Source organism: Lissotriton vulgaris, chromosome 10, assembly GCF_964263255.1.
Source record: "Lissotriton vulgaris chromosome 10, aLisVul1.2, whole genome shotgun sequence".
NCBI lineage: Eukaryota > Metazoa > Chordata > Amphibia > Caudata > Salamandridae > Lissotriton > Lissotriton vulgaris.
In genome coordinates this window covers 1,014,038,482-1,014,060,296 of record NC_141698.1, presented here as the reverse complement: position 1 = coordinate 1,014,060,296, position 21,815 = coordinate 1,014,038,482, and the positions used below count along the sequence as shown (strand labels likewise).

Genomic DNA, 21,815 nt, shown 5'->3' with positions numbered 1-21,815 from the left:
TGCGGGAGTGGGGCGATCCCGCTCCCACACCGCCAAACTCGTAATGAGGCCATAAGTGGACTTTCTCCAACTTATAATGTTGACTTTGATTCTGATATGGAGTGGTTTGTTGCTACAGAACTCTGACTTTAGGTGTTAAAAAACATGTTCAGAGGTGGCAATGATGACTGTTTGAGAAGCCTTTAATTATTAATCGTGATAGTTCCCTTAACCCTGATATGTATGTATTTTTCATGCTACATAAAACACAGGCCTGGTTGTGTGCTAACTTAATTATTGTTCGTGCAGTTAAAATTGAGGAAGTGCATGATACAAATACAAAGCCTAGAAAGGAGACTAACCTCGTTTGTGTAGATAATAAATGTATGGTCACATTTCTACGTTTTCTTAAGTCACACTAAAAAAACTGAAGAAAAATGTCAATTTTCTGGAGCACCAATGGTTGGACTGGAGCAGCTGAAATATGCCAACAAGAAAAGATGGCTTTGTGTGTTCCATCCCCACAGGAATAAGAAAGAAAAGCAGCAGTGAGCTGCTGTGTATATTTTTAGCAAGTAACAAATATCCTGTGAAAAATATGTTGTGTAATGTTACAGGAGCAGAGCATAAGCCGACCCTTCTTCGATCCACACAGGACTCCCCTTAAGAAAGATCTAGCAGATACTAGTGAAAAGAGCATGGTGGGACACACTGAGAGGATGCTGAATAACAAAGTTCTAACTTTAGGCCTCTAAGGTACTAGAAGGTACACAGGAGGCATGTCAAGACTTGGCATGTTATGTAGAACTCGTACAACTATGATGTAAGACACCTCGTTATAACATAGGTAGGCTGATAGGACAGGGTGTGATAAAAGAAGGATGGGCTTATTTCTCCTTTGCCCCAATTTTCATAATTATTGCCGAGATGTTTATAATACTTTCGATCATTTCATACACATGGCTTGCAAACGAACAGTGCATGATAAACAATCAGATAGTTGAAAATAACAATGATTGTGTGTGTGAACTGATTTTAAGGTATGGGGCAGAGCTCTCCATATGCCTCCTGAAATCAGACCCCCCCCACCCCCACCTCCCCCCATAACACTCCCCCTTACCAGAGCATAGCTCAATGGAAGAGGAGTGAGAGGCCTACTGCTTCTGATTTTCTCCAAATATGCATTCTAGTAAATGCAGTCCTTAATGTTTATAATCACAGTTAATGAAGTATTTGCCACCCATTGATGGCACATCAAGTGTTGGATATAATTTCACACAGATTTGATGTTAATTGGCACTCTTCTGTAAAGAGAAATCCTTTCCTTTGGAGATGTCCAGCACTGGCTAACAATGATAACACCCACTGTCTACTTCTGGCACCTTAAACTACTATGAACTCCAACAACCAGAATGAACCAGAGAGAACTCTGCTCCCTGTCAAAGGATAGATGGCAGTTCTTGACAGCTAAGGGACAAACCATACCTGCTCTACAGTCAGTGTGACATCAGATGCGCTGCAGGCTGCACTTATTAGAGCTTTTACGTCCTTTGAAGTTAGCGGATCAAGGTGAAGAGTCGGCCACAACCTTCAACAACAAAAAAGAAGTGCACATTAAGTGACAGATTCTGTATGTGACCTTGCCTACGCCACTGTCTGGCGATTAACCAAAGAAAGGTAACACCATTCTGATACTTTGCTCTAGGTAACGTCACTGATGACTAAACCTCCAATACACTGAAGATGCAACAGAGAAGGGTGATTTTACAGTGTACTAACAGTTTTTTTTCATAACTGCAAAAAAACACAATTTTTTTTGATAAATCGAAGGGGCAGATGAATGTACAATACATTTGGTAAAACTGGTCGCAATGCGTGCACAGACTTCCTAATTACATATGTTGCTAACAGACTTATGCACTAATAGGCTGATTTACTAAATACGGAATCATACTGGGTCTCAATTCAACCTACTCATTAATAGTAATGAAGTCGGTCGCAAATTGCAATCCACTACGATTCGTCGTCATCACAGCGATGGTGGCATGCTGGCGTCAGAAGCCAATCATGTCTCTGTGTTTGTTTTTAAATGCAGCTAACTTATTATTTTATTTTTTGTACACTGCAGCTCCGTTTCTTTAAAGTGGCCGTGATTAAAAATAAGAAAAAAAACTTTTTTTTAAAGAGCCTATTTCTAAAAAATGCTTTTTGTCCATTCTGTAACGAGATCTCAGGGGATCCCTTCCCATTTACAAGTGGTTTACCATCTTCTTTGAGGTGTCAGTAAAATGTTTGCAAAACATTAATGCATACCATAAGTGTAAGAAACTGGGATTTTGTAGCAATTGTTCCCCCACATCTTGTTACCCCTTCTTAGCTGCTAGATGCTGATTTTAAACTGACAGTGCACTGAGGCCTGCTAACTAGACTCAGCGCCACTGCTCCTTCCTTAAAACAAAAGAACGTGTGATTATTCTACAAATGGCCAAGGACATTAGCACCCCTGTAAGCCCCTAATAAATGTTACCGCAGGTACCTAGGACAAGGATAATAAAGAACTAAAGGCTGCAGCATACCTTATGCCACCCTAAGAGACCCACACACAAATTCCACACAGACTGCCATTGCAAACAGCGTGACATGGTGCAAACCATGTATGAAAACAGGACATGACACACTTCTGTGTAGCATGCCATCAACACTGCATGGGCTATATGTAAGTCACCCCTACAGCAGGCGTTGGAGTCCTAAGGCAGGGTGCATTATAGGACATGTGAGGACAGATCAGCATGAGCAGACATGCCCCCATAATGTCTAGCTCCATTTCTGGATATTACAAGTGAGCAGGGGATCCATATTAAGGTATGTTCTGGGCACTGGTCAAAACGAGTTTCCTAGCTACACAATGGCTTCACTGAAACCTATGGTGTTTGGTATCAAACACTGTGCACTTACAAACACAAAATGAGTTCAGTGATGGATTTAATAATACATGCACCCGGAGGGCACCTTAGAGGTACCCCCTGAAACCTACTTGTCCTCTAATGTACAGATTAATGTACAGTCCAGCCTGTCACCACAGATGAGTTTCTGGTCCCCTAGGAGGAAAAAGCCCCTGTAGCAAACAGGATGGCTGGTAGATTAGGCATGTCAAGACAGGGAGCATCAAAGGGACCACCGCCTTTGATAAGGAAGCCTGGTTTCTCCAGACCTGGAGGATGCCACCCCATACCTGGATGGCACTAGGATAGGTGGGAAAATTAGATATCCAGAAGACGTGTTACACTGCCAGGCTGGACACACCTCTAGGGTGGACTGCCTGAAGTAAACACAAAGATAGAAATTCCACCACATTGTCTGTGGTGTAATTAGGAACTCTGGGAGAGGGTGCTGCCCACTCCCCAAAGGAAGTGGTCATCTATGGGGTGTAGTGACCCCAGAGGTAAGTAGCCCATTGGCCAATACCATTCACTCCCCGTAACACCGCTAAATTACATATTTAGGAGACCCCCTGATACCAGATACTCAATTGTTGATGGACACAAGGAAGGAGTGGACAAAAAAGATTGCTGACACAAGAACAGAGGAACAAGGACTGATTTAGTGCCAACCCTACCAGCCTACCTGATGCCCCCAACAATCGTGGAGAAATTCACTGGGCCTGTGATCTTCAGACTCCAAGAAACCCGGAGGGCTGGCAGTGCTTCATAAATTGCCAAAGAACTCCCTTGGAGTAGAGGAGCTACTTTCGTGCAGCTAAAGGCACCAAAGAAGCAAGGTTTGGCTCACCATCCTGCTGCTTACTAGGATTACAGATGCTGCAGCCACCTAGGAACAGGTTGCCCTGCTCCCACAGGTCAGATCTGTCCTCGCTCGAAGTGTGGTGACACCAGGACAGATCGGAGCAGCACTGTACCAATACCTACGGTACCGGACCCCTTGCAGCAACCAAAACTTGTTGCGTCCAGCTTGTTATGTCCAGTTGTGTACACCAATACCGAGGAAGCCCGACCTGTATGTCGAGGGACGGTGAGACCCACATCGAGAGTGGCCAAGCTGTCCTGCTTGACACTTTTCTGCAGAATCAAGACAAAGAGTGAGCCTCTGACTGCAGCCACCTCAAAGTACCTCTGCACCCATGCCCCACAGCCAGAGTTCGAGGGAGGAGACTGTGCCACCGGGTCCTGTGACCCTCAAAGTCTGAGCCAAACCTAGGGTTTTCTAGGCTGGACCCCACGTTGTGCCTGCAGCCTCTTATTGCAGGCCCCCGCAAACTGTGTGTGTCTCCCACAGTGCAACTAGACACCTTAAAGCATCACTGCCCGAGCTCCACAGCCCAAGGAGAAGAGGACCAAGTGTTGCTACATGCTCGAGTAGCTCAAGGACTGAGCCCCCCCTGTGGGCTCACCCGAACAGCCTCCCTAGACCCAGCTTGCTGCCTCTTTCTGGCCAGATTGATCCCCATAGCCTTACACAGGACACCCGATGCCAAAACGCACCTCTGCACCCGGCCACCGAAGTGGCGTCCGAGAGGACCTGTTGGTGCTGCCTTGGAACCTGCCCTGTACTCACCTTAAGTCTGGGAAAAGAGTCCCGTAAGTCGTTGATAAGTGCCCGAATACAGTACATGTTTTTCCCCCCATGGGATAACATTATTGCTTCAGAAATTGCACTGTGTAAACTTTTAAAACATGTAAAAATTAAAAATATTGAAAAGTACTTACTTGATTCTGATGATCTTGCTATCTAAATTCATATAAACATCTGTTATTTTTTTACAAATTGCTGTAGGATTGCTTTATTGAGTATGTGTCTCACTTACTGTCTTTGCGTGCGCAATAAATGCTTCGCACTACTCTCTGATTAGCCGAACTGCTCGCCCACACTACCACAAAAGAGAGCATTTGGGTTATAATTTGTGTCTCGTTAAGTCAATTGGGGTTTGCCTGGACTCTTTGCACAGTGTACCTTGTTTTGGTGCACTATATAAAGAGCCATCTTCCCACAATAAGGAATTGGTATTTGAAAGGGATACCCCAAACATGGTCTTTTCAAACAGTGATTATGTATAGTTTCCTAAACCTATTTAGTGATTCGATAACCTGTTACAGAATAGCTAAATGGTTTAGTGAATTATAAAAACACATTTACTTGTCGCAAACCCAGCAATTTACTGAATCCCAGGGTTTGCGATCAGAAATGTGATTGTATATCTGGCCCTTAATTTCCTTGACTGCAACCTCATTGAACAATGTAAGACAACAGAAGCACAATATGTATCTTACCGCCAGGCCTGTGGGCATGTTTCCACATTTACCGATACAATCACCCTCACATTCACTGGTAGGGGATCGATGAGCCACTTCATGTGCTTTTCTGCTTGCTACATAAAATTAGAAAAAGAGAACATCACTAGAATACACTAAACAGCAGAAGCATTCTCCTTCATGACTTCGTTTTTTTGAAGCCGGAGGTTGAGAACAAAATGCAAGGAGAGTAAGAACACAAATATCTTAGGCAATTCAAATCCAGTTAGAAGTGAGAGGTAATTCCCTTTCTGGCATTGTTCAGTCACACCCATTGATGCGACTGCCAGTTTGAACAGATGTCTCACCCAGTGGCTTGGGCTTACAGCACCCCTACACTTCAAGGACCTGCCTCTGTGTTTTAATCATATGACGGTGCATTGGTTGAGCAAGAAAGAGACGGACTATAGAGATCTACCCATGATCTAACAGGGTGCCAGTGTTTTCTGGTCTTCTTTATTAAGTTGTGTCTTTGTCATATTAGGAACATCTACGCACCTTAATATGCCACCTTTGCAGCCGCTGATATGCGGTTTGCTGACTCTGGGATAGATACCTAGCAATAAGCCAAAGGCCCAGTCAACAGCGCTAGAGTTAGCTAAAGTAAGTAAATAGTTCCGAAGCCAGGAAGGATTCAGTCGAAGAATCACTAACTAGTAAACCCATATGTGTTCTTGCTCAAATTGCATTGACGTGATAATGAAAAAATGCAGAATGAAGAAATATATGAAGTGTTTACATATGATATGGTGCTTACAGAGGACCAATTAGGAGGAAAAATACATTTTACATTACATTGTTAATCATGAAGAATTCAAGAATAAAGACAGTTCATAACAACAAATGTAACCCCAATTTTAAACCCGAGATTTGCCCTCATCCACCAAATCCTCTAAAATCATAATTCAACCACCACACTAACCACAGCACCAACCTTACACTAGCCTAACCCTCCCCTAAACCCAACTCTAGCCCTTTACACACCACATGTATAATCAGAACCCTTACTCTAACACTAACCTTAACTCCTCCTAAACCTAATAATGACGCTTAACAAAGCACTAATCACAGTCATAGACATGAACTTCACCCACTCTCTAACTCAAATTTGATTTTGAACATAACTCTAACCCCTTCAACAGCCAATTATATTTTACCAGCCAACCGCACCCCACAAAAATTTAAATTATAATAAAGAAAAAAATATTCAATATATTTACTTTGTTATTATTCAAAATTAAATAGCTGATTTCCATTTTCAAATTGTTTTTCTTCATAATGAATATACTCTTACTAATTTCTCAATTTTTACATAACTGTGGTTCAGGGATGTAAGCAATGCTTACATTTTGTTCCTTAATAGTAACAAAGACCTTGTTGTATCCCTCTGGGAATGAGCTTTCTTCTTGCTTTTTGTGTTGCACTCTGCACTGGTCATCAAGGCCAGCAGTATCTATGGAAAAAATCAGGCTCTGTGGCTGTGTGAAGAGTCAATAAAAAGCAGCAGTCCTCCTGATGTGTGCTATACATTAAAAGACACGTGTCTCAATATGGAATGTTCTCTTCAAAAGTTCAAGCATTAGCATTAACAGACCATGAAGAGAACTTTGATCCAACAATAAAATCTGCTAATCATATAATACCTGTATTTGGTCTATGGAGTCAATTACAATGATGATGTTGCCCTGGTGACGAGCAGACAGTTTTTCCAGCCAGTGTGGAAATTCTTCCAAGAACTTTGTTGGGTCCAAAGATAAAGTTGACGCCGTCCACGAATGTTGCATCAACTGCGAACATAACATAAGTTGAGAAATAGTAAAAACTTCTGTACTTTTTTTTATTTGTTCTAGGTTATTCTCCTTTAAAATAAAATATATAAACATGATATATATGTTCAAAAACATCCTTTACTAACTACACATAAATCAATATGGTAGCAACTGCACAGAATTAATCATAGCTTTAATCCAAAAACTATGCCCTTTGCCACTAGTTGTGAAATAGTAAGCATAATTAATCATATTGAGATTTTTTTTTAAAAGGATAAACACATTAATCTTATCTGGTCTGGGTAGAGAGACAGATTTAAAATCTAAATTTAGAGGTTCAATCCCTTAAAAGCCACCAGCTTATTTAACCCGTTGACCGCAGCGGACATTCGACACAGTAGGCGGGGCTGCGTCGGTCGTTGGTCGTGCGCAGCACCCGAGAGGTAGTGCACGCATCGGACAAAATGAGTGATGACAGCAAAAGCAAGAAACATGAGGATCTTTGGTCGTATATTGAATCAATCATTACCATTTGTAAAGCGCGCTACATACCCGTGAGGGTCTCAAGGCGCTGGGGGGAGAGGGAGGGGGTAGCTACTGATCGAAAAGTCAGGTCTTGAGAAGTCTTCTGAAGGCCAGCAGATCCTGTGTCTGACATAGGTTGGTAGGGAGGGTGTTCCAGATCCTGGCAGCGAGGTAGGAGAAGGATCTGCCCCCGGGGGTGGTTTTCCAGACGCGTGGAACAGTGGCGAGGGCGAGGCTGGCGGAGCGGAGGCTGCGGGTGGGTGTGTGGAAGCTGAGTCGGTTGTTGAGGTATGGTGGTCCGGCTTTGTGTAGGGCTTTGTGTGCGTGGATGAGGAGTTCGAAGGTGATCCTGTAGTTGATCCTGTAGTTGACGGTGGACCAATGCAGGCCTCTCAGGTGGGGTGTGATGTGGCTGCGTCGGGGACATCGAGGATCAGTCGTGCCGAGGCGTTCTGGATGCGTTGCAGCCGTCTCAGGAGCTTGGTTGTTGTTCCTGCGTAGAGGGCATTCCCGTAGTCCAGTCTGCTGATGGCCAGGGCCTGGGTGACGGTTCTTCTTGTGTCGGGGGGATCCATTTGAAGATCCTGGGGAACATTCGGAGGGTGTTGAAGCAGGTGGCGGAGACGGCGTTGACCTGCCTGGTCATGGAGAGGGTGGAGTCGAGGATGACCCCCAGGTTGCGTGCGTGATCGGTTGGTAGGTTGGTTGGTTCTGCGGACACTCTGGGTTCTGCCGGAGAGGAAGGACGTGGTCCAGGCCAGGGCCTTCTCTTGGATTCCGGCGTCATGGAGGCGTGCTGTTAGGGTGGGGTGGTAGACCATGTCGAAGGCCGCTGATAGGTCCAGAAGGATTAGGGGGGTTGTTTCTCCTTTGTCCATTAAGGATCCTGCCGGTACCTGACGGAGGAGGACGTCGAATTGCATGCGGATCTAGGAACCAGGGGATGCTATAGCTCACTTTATTAAGAGTGCCCAAGCGGGAGGACCAATATATATATTTCCCCCACAACAAGAAAATATTAATAGACAGACAGAACTTCCATTCCACGCTCACTACCCTGGTTCCAGCATTATTTGGACTATCATCTATACTTTGATGAGACTTGTACGCACAATATTGAAATACCTCTTAATTCGTGAGTGTTTTGGCTGAACTTGACTACAAATAGACACACACCGCCTATTAACAAGAACGGCTCTGCCAGAACAGATTTTCCACGGAGATTTGTTTGTCAAACAGGATGCCACTTTCACCATAATAGAACGTCACGGACATACTCACGCATCCCATAAACACGGGAGAAGATCCAAGAAAACTACTTTATGATTATTTTTGCCCTGAAGAAGTCCCAAGAGGACGAAACGCGTCGGCTGTAGTTCCTGTATATACTCTTCACTTTCAACTGAATCGAATAAAAGAACTTTCAAAGAACACAAGTAATAGCTGATGTGATTATTTCTGTTAACTTTATCAAAGTTAATAGTCTTTGTAAACATTGAAGTGGTGCACCTTGACCTTTTTAAAAAAAAAAAAAAAAGGATCCTGATGTCGTCAGTGGCGGCGATGAGGGCGGTCTCGGTGCTGTGGTTGCTGCGGAAGCCGGACTGGGATGGGTCCAGGATGTTGTCTTCGAGGTAGCGGGTCAGTTGTTTGTTGACGATCTTCACCGTGAATTTCGCCGGGAAAGGGAGCAGGGAGATGGGCCGGATGTTCTTGAGGTCGTTGGGGTCTACCTTGGGTTTCTTCAGTAAGGCGTTGATCTCGGCGTGCTTTCAGCTTTTTTGGAAGGTTGCTGTCTCGAAGGAGATGTTGATTGTTGATTGTTTTCCTGAGATGGAGCGCGATGGCTGTGCTGGCTTTGTTGAAAACACTGGTGAGGGCATGGGTCAGTTGGAGATCCGGAGATATTGATAGTGATGTGAAAAAAGTACTCAACTGCATTGTTATATTTTTACAGGAAAACATGACTGTTGTAGTGGACATAATTTAAAAAAAACTAGAGTCTGAAAATACCCCTTTCTACCACGTGTTCAGCATAATTGGTGTAGATGTGAAACATCTCCATGAGAGTACACTGGGCGACAATTCTAGTGACTTTGGCATTGCAACATGTTCCATGTTAGACTGCTAGCTACTTGGTAAGCAAAGAAATGTTGAGGAGCAATCAGGAAATTTTATTTTACAATGTATGGGAAATGGCTTACAATGATGCATAGAATTGTCCCTTTTCCAAACTTAGCATTTGAAGTCAATGAAGCCTCACTGTGGAAGTGTGTGCGCTGCTTCTTTTTTGACAGCTTCAATAACTCTGAGGACATATGTTCCCAGTTCAACGCATATGTTGCAGAACCAGTCCCAGAGAATCGCAATCTTCAGGTGCACCAGTATTGGCATGGAAAGCTAGGTCAGTGGCCAGAGTTAGGAAATTGTGTACTGGCTGTTTTGGCATTGCCCGTCTCAAGTGCCAATGCTGAGAGGGCCTTTTCACAGATAAAAGTTACATGGGAAGGAAGTAATGAGCACGCAGGACCAAAAACTCACTGAAGAAGTATTGTATGGTGTACTACAATATGTTTGAGTTATAAAAATGTATTTGGACCTCATATACACTGCACGTACACCTTCTATATACCATGCACTATTAGTGCATAAAGCAAGCAATAATAAAAGCAAAACGTTCCATAAACACCTGAAAAAAATAGTTTCTGTTGTTTTCTGGAGAAAAAACAACCAGTATTTAACAAAAATAGAAACTGAAAACAGGAAAGCCTAAATATAATGCATTCTGCCTTAGGGCTCCAAGGCCTGCTGCAGGTGTGACTTACATATATTACATATAGTGACTTTGGTATGGCACACAGAGAGTGTGCCAGGACGTATTTTTGCTCATGGTTTGCACAATGACACGCAGTCTGCATGCAATTTGTAGCGCTGCCCCTTAGGGTGGCATAATACAGGCTATAGCCCTTAGCGACCCTCTTTGGTGCCCTAGGTACCAGGTGTACCACTTACTAGGTACTTACAGGGGTGCCACAGTGTGTGCCAATTGTGTTACCATTAGACCATTTTACTTGTTTTAGGGAAAGAGTACTGGCCCTCAGACCTGTTTAGCAGGGACCCAGTACACATCAGTCAAAAAACATCAGTACCAGTGGCAAAAAGTGGGGGTGACCAGGACAAAAAGGGGCACTTTCCTACAGCATTCCACTGAAAAACTGAAGCTGCTGAAAACAAATATCAAATTAGATATTTTTTTTAAATTATCTTACTTCACATGTGATGTTTGTCACTGAATATTTGTTTGGCAAGAGATCTATTAAGACATGTTCAACAAGTACAATTAAGAGTTGGTGAACATGTGAGCATTCTTACAAATGTAATATGAATCATGTGGCAGCACCACATTTTACTGAATTTCACCATTTTAATTAAAATAAATGTAGGTTTTATGTAACTGATCATGCAAATGCTGTTATTTGTAAAGATAATGGAGAAAGTGTGCTTTATAAAGGAGAGCCCATATAGATATACTCTTTACAAGATCAACAAAGAAAAGGATTTTGTTTCCAGGATTTAACCTGTTTATTACAACTGTTGTGTAGTTCCTATAGTACCCATGCAGGACCTGCATGTTTGGATAACAAACTGTGGGATTGGTGGCAGATTGGTTCCGTACACCCCCATCGAGAAATGTTAGCCCATTTGCATATATGCTAGCTCACAGTGCCACTAGTGTCTCCTCTTATCGGGGAAAACGAGCTGCTGGCAACCTCAGAACATAACAACCCTAATCCCGCAAGATCGTGGAAACAATGGACTACTTTTCGCTCATTTAGTTTATCTCAGAGATACACATAATAAACAGTCTGGGCGTTTCAATAACAGGTTTATTGAACAGTTGTTATTCTCGTGTCAAATATATGAGTTGTAACAACCATTAGACCGTAGAAGAGATATATGATTAGCAGTACTATGAATATAAAAGGATAGTACTGTTCTACCATTTTGAAATAGTCATGAGCATATACATAGATATAAAATGCATGATAAAAGTGTGTGTACTCCTAGATGTACTTATGTATACCTAGCATGTGAGTAGGTGTAAAAGCCAAGAATCCCTCTAGGATGAAGTTAAACCCCATTACCTGAAGTGTGAGAAATGATGGAGCCCTTCTTGGTCATCTAGTTGGACACCTCGTAAGGGATGTTCAGACCACTGTCAACTGGAGCGTCTGCATGCAGGAGCCTCGTCGTCTCTGGTGAGTGTGTCGTCCTGAAAGTCTCGGTTCCCTCTAACTACTGCTAGCAAGAGGTGTTGTATTTATACAGAAAAGTATATAGAGTCCTGTGTGCCTTGTTCTTGTGTTAGCCATTGTTGGGTATGAGGAAGACATGTGTGATGAACCTTGTGCGTAGATACTATGAAGGTGGTGTATAGCCCCTGCCTGGTTTCCAAGTAGCTTTAAGAATATTCATTCATACTATGTTAACCAAAGATGAAGTCATAGAACACTATTGTTCAGGGAAACCCTCCTTCTGCACCCAGGCCTAGAACTAGGTAAAAGGTTCACTCCTTAAAAGGCTTGTTTCTGTTTAATATAGAGGAGGTGATGTAGGTGAAGGGGTATGATGTTACCTGGGCCTATATTAGGGTACCTATATGAAACATAACACAACTAGATTAGTAATACACTTTCCATAAAATAGACACGGCCACACTGAGATGAAAGAATCTTGATTAGTTTGTGCTGTGTAGCATTTTACAAATTGCATTTTCCCTCTTTGTTCGCTAAGCATTAGAGCTAACATTTAGGGAACTTTTACTGAACAAGTTTATTCCCAACTTTTTTCAAAGTTTGTTGGAGAGGGTAAAGCTTTGCGCCAGAGCATGAAAGAACTGAAATATTTAATTAGTGACCCTTCAGGCCTCGCCGAAATCCTCATCCTCAAACTGAAATAAACGTGAATATCTTTAAGTACAAATGAAAGCATCTTCTTGAATTATTCAGATATTTTTTTCTATAATAGAGAGCAGACATTCACAATATTCATATGCAGGCTGAAATTATTCATTCTTAATAGAGAGTTTGACAGTCAAATGAACAGAGGCACCCGGCTACAGAAAAAAGGAGTGTGTTTCCAATCTGGTAATAATAGAAAAGAATTGGATAATCCTTCAAAATATATTGGGTATCTGATTCATCAACCCCTTCCTAACCCATTTTAGTCATCACAAAGCCTCTACACAGCGGCATGTGAAAGGACGCTTCCTTGGATCACAAACTAGGTTCAAGGAACATTCTATGCAAAGAGTGTTTCATTTAACAGAGCATAAATATTACAGTAGGCACTTGGTTTTGGTAAGGATTTTGGTAGAGATACACCTCCAGTAGGACACTCACTTGACAGCATACCTATAACTCCACTTTAGCGATCTGAGATGCGAGAATGTTTGTTCCCAGTGAACCTATTTAAAGTGATACTGTGACACATACAAGGACCACGTACCATTACTGTAAGATACAAGGACAATTTGCCCTTAGTGTAATACAGCCCCAGATCCACTGGCATTTTTAAATATTTGCTGGCCATGTCACAGCTCTGTTTAACTGGTGCAGCTGCAATTTGGCATGTTGAACTTTCCAACAACTGAGTAAATGTGATTTTGTAAGTACAGGCCCTATTTTATTTCTTTTTTTAAACACTTATAACGTGTTTAGGAGATGGTTTTGATGGGAAAATTCTTAAGACAACAGACAGAATTATACATAAACACTGAAACTGTTTATTACACATCAGCAGAACTACCATCTATATACATACAGCCCCTGATTTACATTAGTAAACATTTTTTATCTAAAAAGTACCTTCAATGTCAGTCTTTTGAGTATCAATGCCGGCTCTGAGCTGGTCGAAGTGGGTCTCCCAACAAAGTGGTAGAGAATCAAGGTGTTCAGGGAATGCTTCTGCTGCAGCTGGATCCTAGGAATGAAGAAAAGTGTCACACGTGACCAGCCTTGGGGAGAAGCCAATCAAATCAATATTTTTCTCCCTAGGTCTACGGTTTTGTAATGAAAGTAATTATTTATTTATAAAAGGGGTTTGGTGGAAGTTGCCTGTCACTTAAGGCACTTCAGGCACCTTGATGTAGCTGGAAAGGTAAGAAGACACATACCAAGTTTGACGGCCAGATTTCAGTTAATTATGAAGGTTCAGATGTGAGTGCCAATGATGGTACAGAACCTCTATTGTTATTGTCATGTCTGCTCAATACTGAGATAACTCTGGCACTCATAACTAAGTACAGGAAATGTGTATCACATTTACCCAGCACAGGTATGTTTGTCACTAAAGTCTTAAGTATGAAGCATGCTCCAGGGCACCCACATGCTCAGAGAACTATTTCAAGGTTATGTTTATACCAGGAGGAGAAGCCCAGAATAAGGTCAGGTTGGAAAGGTATAGCTGGTTTGTGTGTATAATCAACTATAAAACTCAATGTAGTCCCAGTCTTTTAGAAAAGTAGGCATGACACATGTAGGGCATACAGAAATATTCTTAGGTAAATCATTTTATATAGTGGTGCTCTGCAGATTAGTTAAATTGAAAGATGCCTAGGTTCCAAAAAAAAAGTCATATTTCAAAATTGCTGCAAGAAATTCCCTGGTTCTCAGTTTCGGTCCAACCGTGAGTTCAGGACCATGCTACTATCTCATGTAGCATCCACGACAAATCACCAAATTACGTGATAGAGCAATGTGTTCCTTACATTCTACCTACGACATTGTGATCCTCAGACCCAAAACTCAGGAGTGTAAGGATGAAAGCTGGTGGGTTTGGCTTTCAGAAACTCTGCTGGGAATGTGCTTCCAGATGCAAAAGCCTTACAAAACATTGATGAACTTCTGTTATTCAGCAAGGTTTTCAAGATGCTTTTTTTAGTATATTCTTGGAATAGTAGTGCTTAAGAGCCATGTTTTTTTACTTATAGCACTACAGAAAATTAGTTATTGTTTAAATTTAGAAGCAATTTTTTGCTTTTTAAAGCTTCCTAAAATATGTTTCCTAAATTCGGCAAGATTTATCTTGGCTAGAGATTTTTACTGACCAAATTAGTTTGGCACATTTTGTATAGTTCTTGTACTCCTATAAACACACTGTGTGAGTGCTTTGGTATAGTTCATGCTGTCCTAAATTAAAAATCACAAATAAGTCATGCAATAAATAGACCACTACTTTTCATTGCTGTTCTGGGCACTATGGAATTCATAACATAAACCAGTAGACACAGTAAGAACACATTTACTTTATTGCTCAATGAACAGAGGAACAACATGGCTCATTAAGGTAATGTCACCCATGAATTTGACCTCCCTTCACAGGAATACTTTGATAAGATACTTTAAACGTTCACAGGTGCATCTGGTCTGCAGATCATTTCTTCATATTAATAATAAATTCAATATATGATGATATTGCTTACTATACCAATGTTTCCCCCAACTTACATAAGATGCAATATTACCTTCCTGCTTTCAAAATGCTCACAATCACAAAAACCTACCATTTGGATAACAGAAGGGATTTGCCAGAGCCCGGTCCTCCAGATACAAGGAGAGGGGGAATAGGTGCCGGTGCCGCCACCAGATCATTGAGCCGCTCATAGTACTGTGACAAAAACATAACAGTGAAAAACCATGATGCCTCTAAATGACAAAAAATAGGGTTAAAAACAAGGGAACAAATAGATAACACGATGGTATGAAAGCAAGCTCAACTTTGCCCACATTTCCTCTTGAAAGCCTTACTTTCTATTTTATGTCTGGCTTTATTACACTGCTGTTTGCAATACCCGTTGCTATTAATTCTTTTAAAAACACAGTGTGCGTGTTGGCTCTACCCAGAGGACCACCTCTTTCTCACCTCATGCTATTGGGTTTTTGCTGTATCATTCTGCCTTTTATGGAGTGCCTTCATTCCAATGCATGAAGGACTATTTTACAGCTCAAAAATACTATAAATCATCAACACTCATTAAATTGTTTATTTCATAAAATGCTTTGTGTACAGAAACCAACTACATTCAGTTTTCTACTGCAGCAAACTATTTTGAATGTTTTTGTCAGGGTTCAAGATGCAAGCCGGGCCTACTGGTTCGTTGAACTTGCAAGTGTGCAGATGATAACAGCAACTGCCCTTTTAAAATCTAATGTCAGAGAAATCTTCGCTTAAAACTGACACATTTTTGATTAATTAAGATGACCAATTAATCCAGGATGGGTAACAAACATTAGATTTTAAGGAAATCAAACATCTTTGCATGGAGATTTTCCTACTTGTTTCATGGTGCTTGGATTTCCAGTGACAAATGCAAAAACAACAGTTGATGGACAGAATGCAAAACAATGTCATACATTTACCCCAGTACAGACATCTGGGCCTAAATCCATCGTTTTCTGGCACTCCACGCCACCCCAGATCAGACATGGCCATATGCAAATCAGCCTTGAACCTGTGCATCATGGGAACAGTCCAGCCCGAACTGCCAAGCCATGTCTTTCCTGGACCGGAATCAAGCATCCTAGGACCGGTTTCTGGCTATCAGCCGTCTTCAGCCAGGATAGCTTGACTCCAGTGTTGTGGAGAGCATGGGACTCACGTCTGAGCATACCCATCCCACTCGGGGTGACAAATGCAAAAACAACAATTGATGGACAGAATGCAGAACAATGTCATACATCACCCCAGTACAGAGATCTGGGCCTAAATCCATCGTTTTTTTGCACTCCACACCACCCCAGTTCAGACATGGCCATATGCAAATCAGTCTTGACCCTGTGCCTCATGGGAACAGTCTAGCCCGAACTGCCAAACCATGTCTTTCCTGGACTGGAATCAAGCATCCGAGGACCGGTTTCTGGCTATCAGCCGTCATCAACCAGGATAGCTTGACTGGGGTGAATGTATGACATTGTTCTGCATTCTGTCCATCAACTGTTGTTTTTGCATTTGTCACCCCGAGTGGGACGGGTATGCGCAGACGTGAGTCCCGTGCTCTCCACGCCACTGGAGTTAAAAAAAAATACATAAAATAGTACTGTTATGGTGTTCTTAATGTGACCTCAAATTTCAGATGATATTTATAAATCATTCAGTTTACAGCTTCAATGTTTAATATCATACCCAAGATGTCCATGGCCACGGTTATACACTACATGCAGTGGACAATATACATTTTTTTTTTAAGAAAAGAAAAATAGAATACCACAAACACAGATGTATCAGTAAGTAAAATGATACTGGCGGCATACCAGGTCAAATAACATACATGTTAATTACAGGCAGTACTATTGTTAAGACAGAAAATCTACTCAGCATGCCTCTGAAGGGAGTGCATCATTGCCTCGAGTACCCCATAGCAGGTTTCTGCTGGTTATTGATTTTTGTCCAAGCACACATGTAACACGGAATGCGAACGAGACATGGTCTCCAAGGACACAAAATGCGTATCCTCATGTCCTTAGCGGGACTATCGTCAGCTCACTGAGGAATGGCAGTAGTGGCAGCGATAATGGTCCTTCTTGCAAGACAGGCTTTTTGTGCCTGTGGCCTGACAGGACTAGTTGCTTATTGATCTACCATTCCTGTGTTTATAAACTAATCTACCAGTCCCCTACAACTTTATCCTTCGTTCCGTCCATGTGGGGGCATGGATGACATGTGGTTAATGTAAGTGCAATCCTATGTGCATGGAGTGTGTGTGCTACATATAGCTGTGGCCACTCATGATTCCATTTTTATTTCATGCACAGGAGAGGTAGACAAGATGGAGGTTGGAGAGAGCCCAGAGAGTAATATGACTTGTAGGGGTTCTCACGAGGATTCCAGAGGTGCTTTGTAGTGGATCAGATTCTAAGATGTAGAGGAAAGGAGAGAGTGTCCTATCTAAGTGTAGACAAACCCACTTGTCCTTTCCTGCTCCATTGTTCCCTGGAAGTGTTACACCCAACAGACTGAGTGGTAGTTAAGTGCAGAATCCTCTACCTCTTGTATGCCCCTATTTTGGGTCTCCTCTTTTCCCCTTTGCAGAAGTCTCCAATTAAACTCCAACTTCCTGCTGTTACTGTGAGACAAAGACTATGATTTGATCAGTGTGGGAGAAATGTGCAAATGGCAAAAACTGCATGAAACCTGTCCCAGAGCTGGACCAATGGAATACAGAAACTCTTTGTATACTTGGTATAAGTATGGAACAGAACCTACAGTCAGGGTGCCAAGATTTCTAATCAACCAGAATCTGAGGTGCCTCAGCAGCGGAGGCCAAGGAACTCCTTCATATTCCAGGCGTGGGGTCGCAAGCTCATCTTTACAGGTTTGGGTACATGAACCTCTGAGAGTTTGGCAACCTGCCAATAAGACCTGGCTTGGGCATCCCTTGAGGAAATTAACTGATTGATTAATGAGGAGGGATGCTGTAGGTACCCTTTCACGAAGAAGAGGTGACGTAGAAAAGGAGGACAGTGAGAAGCTGAGAGAGGAGGAGACAAACATAACCTACTGCAAACAAGGGATGCCTCTGCACTACCAGGCCATGTGGTGAGGTCTTCAGACTGTAGTGCCCCAACAGCATGTCAGGAAGTGCATGTGATGAGGTTTCTGACAAAGCGCCAGTGACTAAGCAGCACCCAGAGAAGAGCATCTAGAAAGCTGCATTGCAATAGTCGCAACAAAAGAAGCGAAAGCACCTTATGAAGGTTGACACAAACACACAGGTAGTAGCGTTCCCTTACAGGGAAATGCCCGCACATTCAATAAACACAATATAGTCCATCACTAATTTAGTGTGAAAATTCAAAATATTTTGATATATTACTGCAAACGGGTGCTAAATTACTGGAAACGGGTGCCAAGTCAGCCCCAAACACCTACTTCCTAAAGGTGTTGTCAGCACAAACCAATGTGCAACCACGTACACACAAAAACTGAGGATCTTGCAGTACACCATTAGATAAACTATTCATCCATAAACAGTAATGGTCAGATTTATACAATCATTGGGTTTATATCACTATACTAAAAAGCAGAGAAGATACAACAATATTAATCAGAACCAGTGATCCAGAAAAGTAATTGTGCATGCTGTTTATCAGTCTTTAATCATGTTGTAACAAAATTTTGAATTCCCAGCACACGATTAGCCGACACGCGTTTCGTCTTTGCTTAGACTTTTTCAAAGCATAAAAGTAGGCATCAACAAGCCAGAATCCAGAATTGGTCATGTCTGTTCCTGCGTTGTAATATGTATACAAGAACCTCAGTCCGGATATTGTATAAACAGCTCAGCTCAAAGTGTCCCAAAGATCACGAGCAAGATCCTGACATCGAGCACTATATCAAGAAAATCCAATAAGTTTCAGAGCTGAGTATAGGCAATCATTCGGCCACTACAGAGGGTCACCGCTGTGCCTCTATGTATTAATAACACAGTTTGTATCAGTAACACTCAATCTTTTCCATATCCGAATACCCAAATTACACGTAAATTACAACTGATCAGTGGTCCCGCTTGAACGCCCCTGCTGCAATACGAGTCGTCACCTTATTAACAATAAATTCATCCTCCTACGTCCTCATATAGGTTTCCCAGCAAAAACGTGTTTGCTGGGAAATGTGGATCGGCAGATACACCACAGCTTCATAGGTTGCAACGTATCATGGTTGTGCCACAGGGGTTGCGATAAAAGTGTTATTTTGTCTAAGAGCACTGCTACAAGTCGTTTAACTGGATGTCATCATGAAAATTTATATGAGGACCTAGGAGACTAGCATACACTGTAAGGGAGCTACATTGCAGGAGAAGTGTGGTTTTGAGCACTATTATGTGCCTACATGGACCTATATATATTTCCTATGGAAGGGGTAGGCAGGGAACCCAGGAGTGATCAGAAGAACTTTACCCATAATTTTTCCCCAGAAGGCAATGTTCTTGCTTGTACATACAATATTAAACACTACCTTAGCATGGGGAACTTATTTGCTAATTCCAGCTGGTTCCTCTACAAAGTGACAGTTATCTTGTTGAGAGAGAAAGAGTCTTTCCCATATAAAAGCAGTGGCAGGACAAGGTTTTATTAGCTGCTATTGTGTTTTTGATTGAACTCCGAGTTTCTACACCGCACTCCCTTCCTGAGTAAGTTTCAGACTGCTTGACTACATTGAAGGGTAAGTGCTAAAGTTGTGCACAGGATGCTCAGTTTTGGATACAATAGATGGAAAACCCCCCAAGACAACAGTGGTCATTCTTACAATTTGAGACCCATAATCGCGGACTGCCTCAGCATGCATGAAAATGGTCCCACATGTATGTCATAACTTTCATAATCTTCAAGGTTTCAGCCATCTGGAAGACTCTTACTTGCTTTGTGGTAGGACTCACCCCATGCATCCATGGCTCTAATGATATAGAAGGTTCTCAGTCTCTTCATCAATGTTCCTTTAATGGTCTTTGCATATTTTAAGGAGTTCCATCGTATTACCTAATCAACACATTTGTATAAAAATCTGTGCAAGGATTCTCTGGCATTTATTTGGCTGTGTTCTATAATTCTGTACCACAGTTTATTGAAGTCAGAAGAATCATACACTACCCCACAAAATAGACTATGCAGAGCTTCCTCAGATGGCACCAGCTGAACAACAGACTCACCTTCTCAAATCCTAGCTCACACATTGAATTAGACGCCTGTTGAAAAGCTTCCATTTGTTCTTGTTCATCATGCACATCCCACAAAACATCTGCGAAATCATCCTCTTCTGGAACTGCTGAATCATCTTCAGACCACAAATCCTTTGTTTGTGCGTCGGCAGCTTCACATCCCAGCAGATCCTGCAGAAGGAAAGAACATTTACTTAAATCTTTCTTTTTGGCTTGGTTCCTCGATTTGGTTTGAAAAAAATAGACCTGGCAGCCATGAGCAGTCTGACTCCACTGAAGTACAGAACATATATTGGTATTGTGTGTGCTACAGGCCACTGGCAATGTAAAATATAAACGTTTAAAACAGATAGACAATTTAGCTCCTTTCTTTTAAACCCTACCTGCAAGGGCTATGGGTGAGCAATAAATACAAACACACTGATACAATGCATTTGATGCTCTACAGGAAAACTGCTTTGCCAAAGTGTCAAACAAATGTCAAACTCTTATCTACTACTGCAGCACATAAGCACTACTGTCCCGATCAACTTAATTATTTTAATTCCTTCAAAGGGCAGAATCTGAAGATGGATCAATTATCTAAACTCTACAGTGATCACATGGAATGATAGCCCATTTCCAGTAGTAAACTATGAGTATCAGTGAGAGAACCAGAAGCTTTGGTGTCTTTAAAGTGTAGGTATTACTACAATCCAACAAGTTTACACTCTCAGTGGTCAAAAGTACCATAAATCCAAAATGTGATGTTTGAGATCACTAAATTCGAAGTTGCTGTAAGATTTATTCTTCTCAATTCATATTCTATCCAAATTAATCATCCATAAAACACAAGGTTAGGAATTTTAGTCAAGCAGTGTGTTTTATATGCCGAAATGGCGGGGGCTTTAAGGCAATAAAATGTATCCCGTATAAAGAAGGTCATTAGTTCCTATTCTTTATAAAACATGTTTTATTGATTTTAACCAAATAGGAAGGAAAAAGTCAAACGTCCATAACATGAGTAAACAAAAAAACACAACAGCGACCCATCACCTCAGCCCTCGAGACCCCCGCCCACCCCAAAAGCATCCTAATCTACCCCGCACAAGTGTGCATACCCATCCATGGACAATGGTCTGGCTGGGAACAGTTCTAGCAATATCCCCTCCATGACTGGCCCAATCCTTCCTTATCTTTTGATGTTTCTGGGGCAACATCTAAACAAATATACTGGAGTTCCAACCCCTTGAAATGTTCCATTCCCTTGACTCATTTAACAACAGATGGAGCCTCCTTATTCTTCCAAACCTGTGCTAATTCTCGCTTGGTGATTAGGCCTAGCCAGAGCAATGCCCTCTAGGACATATTCCCTTCATTGCATTCTGCAATTAATTCCTATTCTTACATCCATAATGTTGTGTATGTTTATATAAACAATATTTCGGTGAGATGATATGCGCCACCAGACGGTTTGTTCGCAGCTACAGGTCAGGTATTGTGCACATATAGCTGATTAAGCTTTTCCTATTCTATTGAGGT

At 41.9% G+C, this 21,815-nt stretch overlaps 1 protein-coding gene across 1 annotated transcript in view; it reads right to left on the bottom strand.

Annotated features, from left to right (window-relative positions):
* Positions 1-1,446: 1,446 nt before the first annotated feature.
* NPHP3 (nephrocystin 3) overlaps positions 1,447-21,815 on the bottom strand; it is a 123,939-nt gene continuing 103,570 nt past the window's right edge. The window contains exons 10-15 of the mRNA XM_086939875.1: positions 20,286-20,465; positions 15,144-15,247; positions 13,447-13,561; positions 6,929-7,072; positions 5,265-5,362; positions 1,447-1,567 (exon numbers count right to left, since the gene is read on the bottom strand). Of these exons, the coding sequence (XP_086796001.1) occupies positions 1,447-1,567; positions 5,265-5,362; positions 6,929-7,072; positions 13,447-13,561; positions 15,144-15,247; positions 20,286-20,465 (762 nt within the window). The remainder of the gene's footprint in view (positions 1,568-5,264; positions 5,363-6,928; positions 7,073-13,446; positions 13,562-15,143; positions 15,248-20,285; positions 20,466-21,815) is intronic.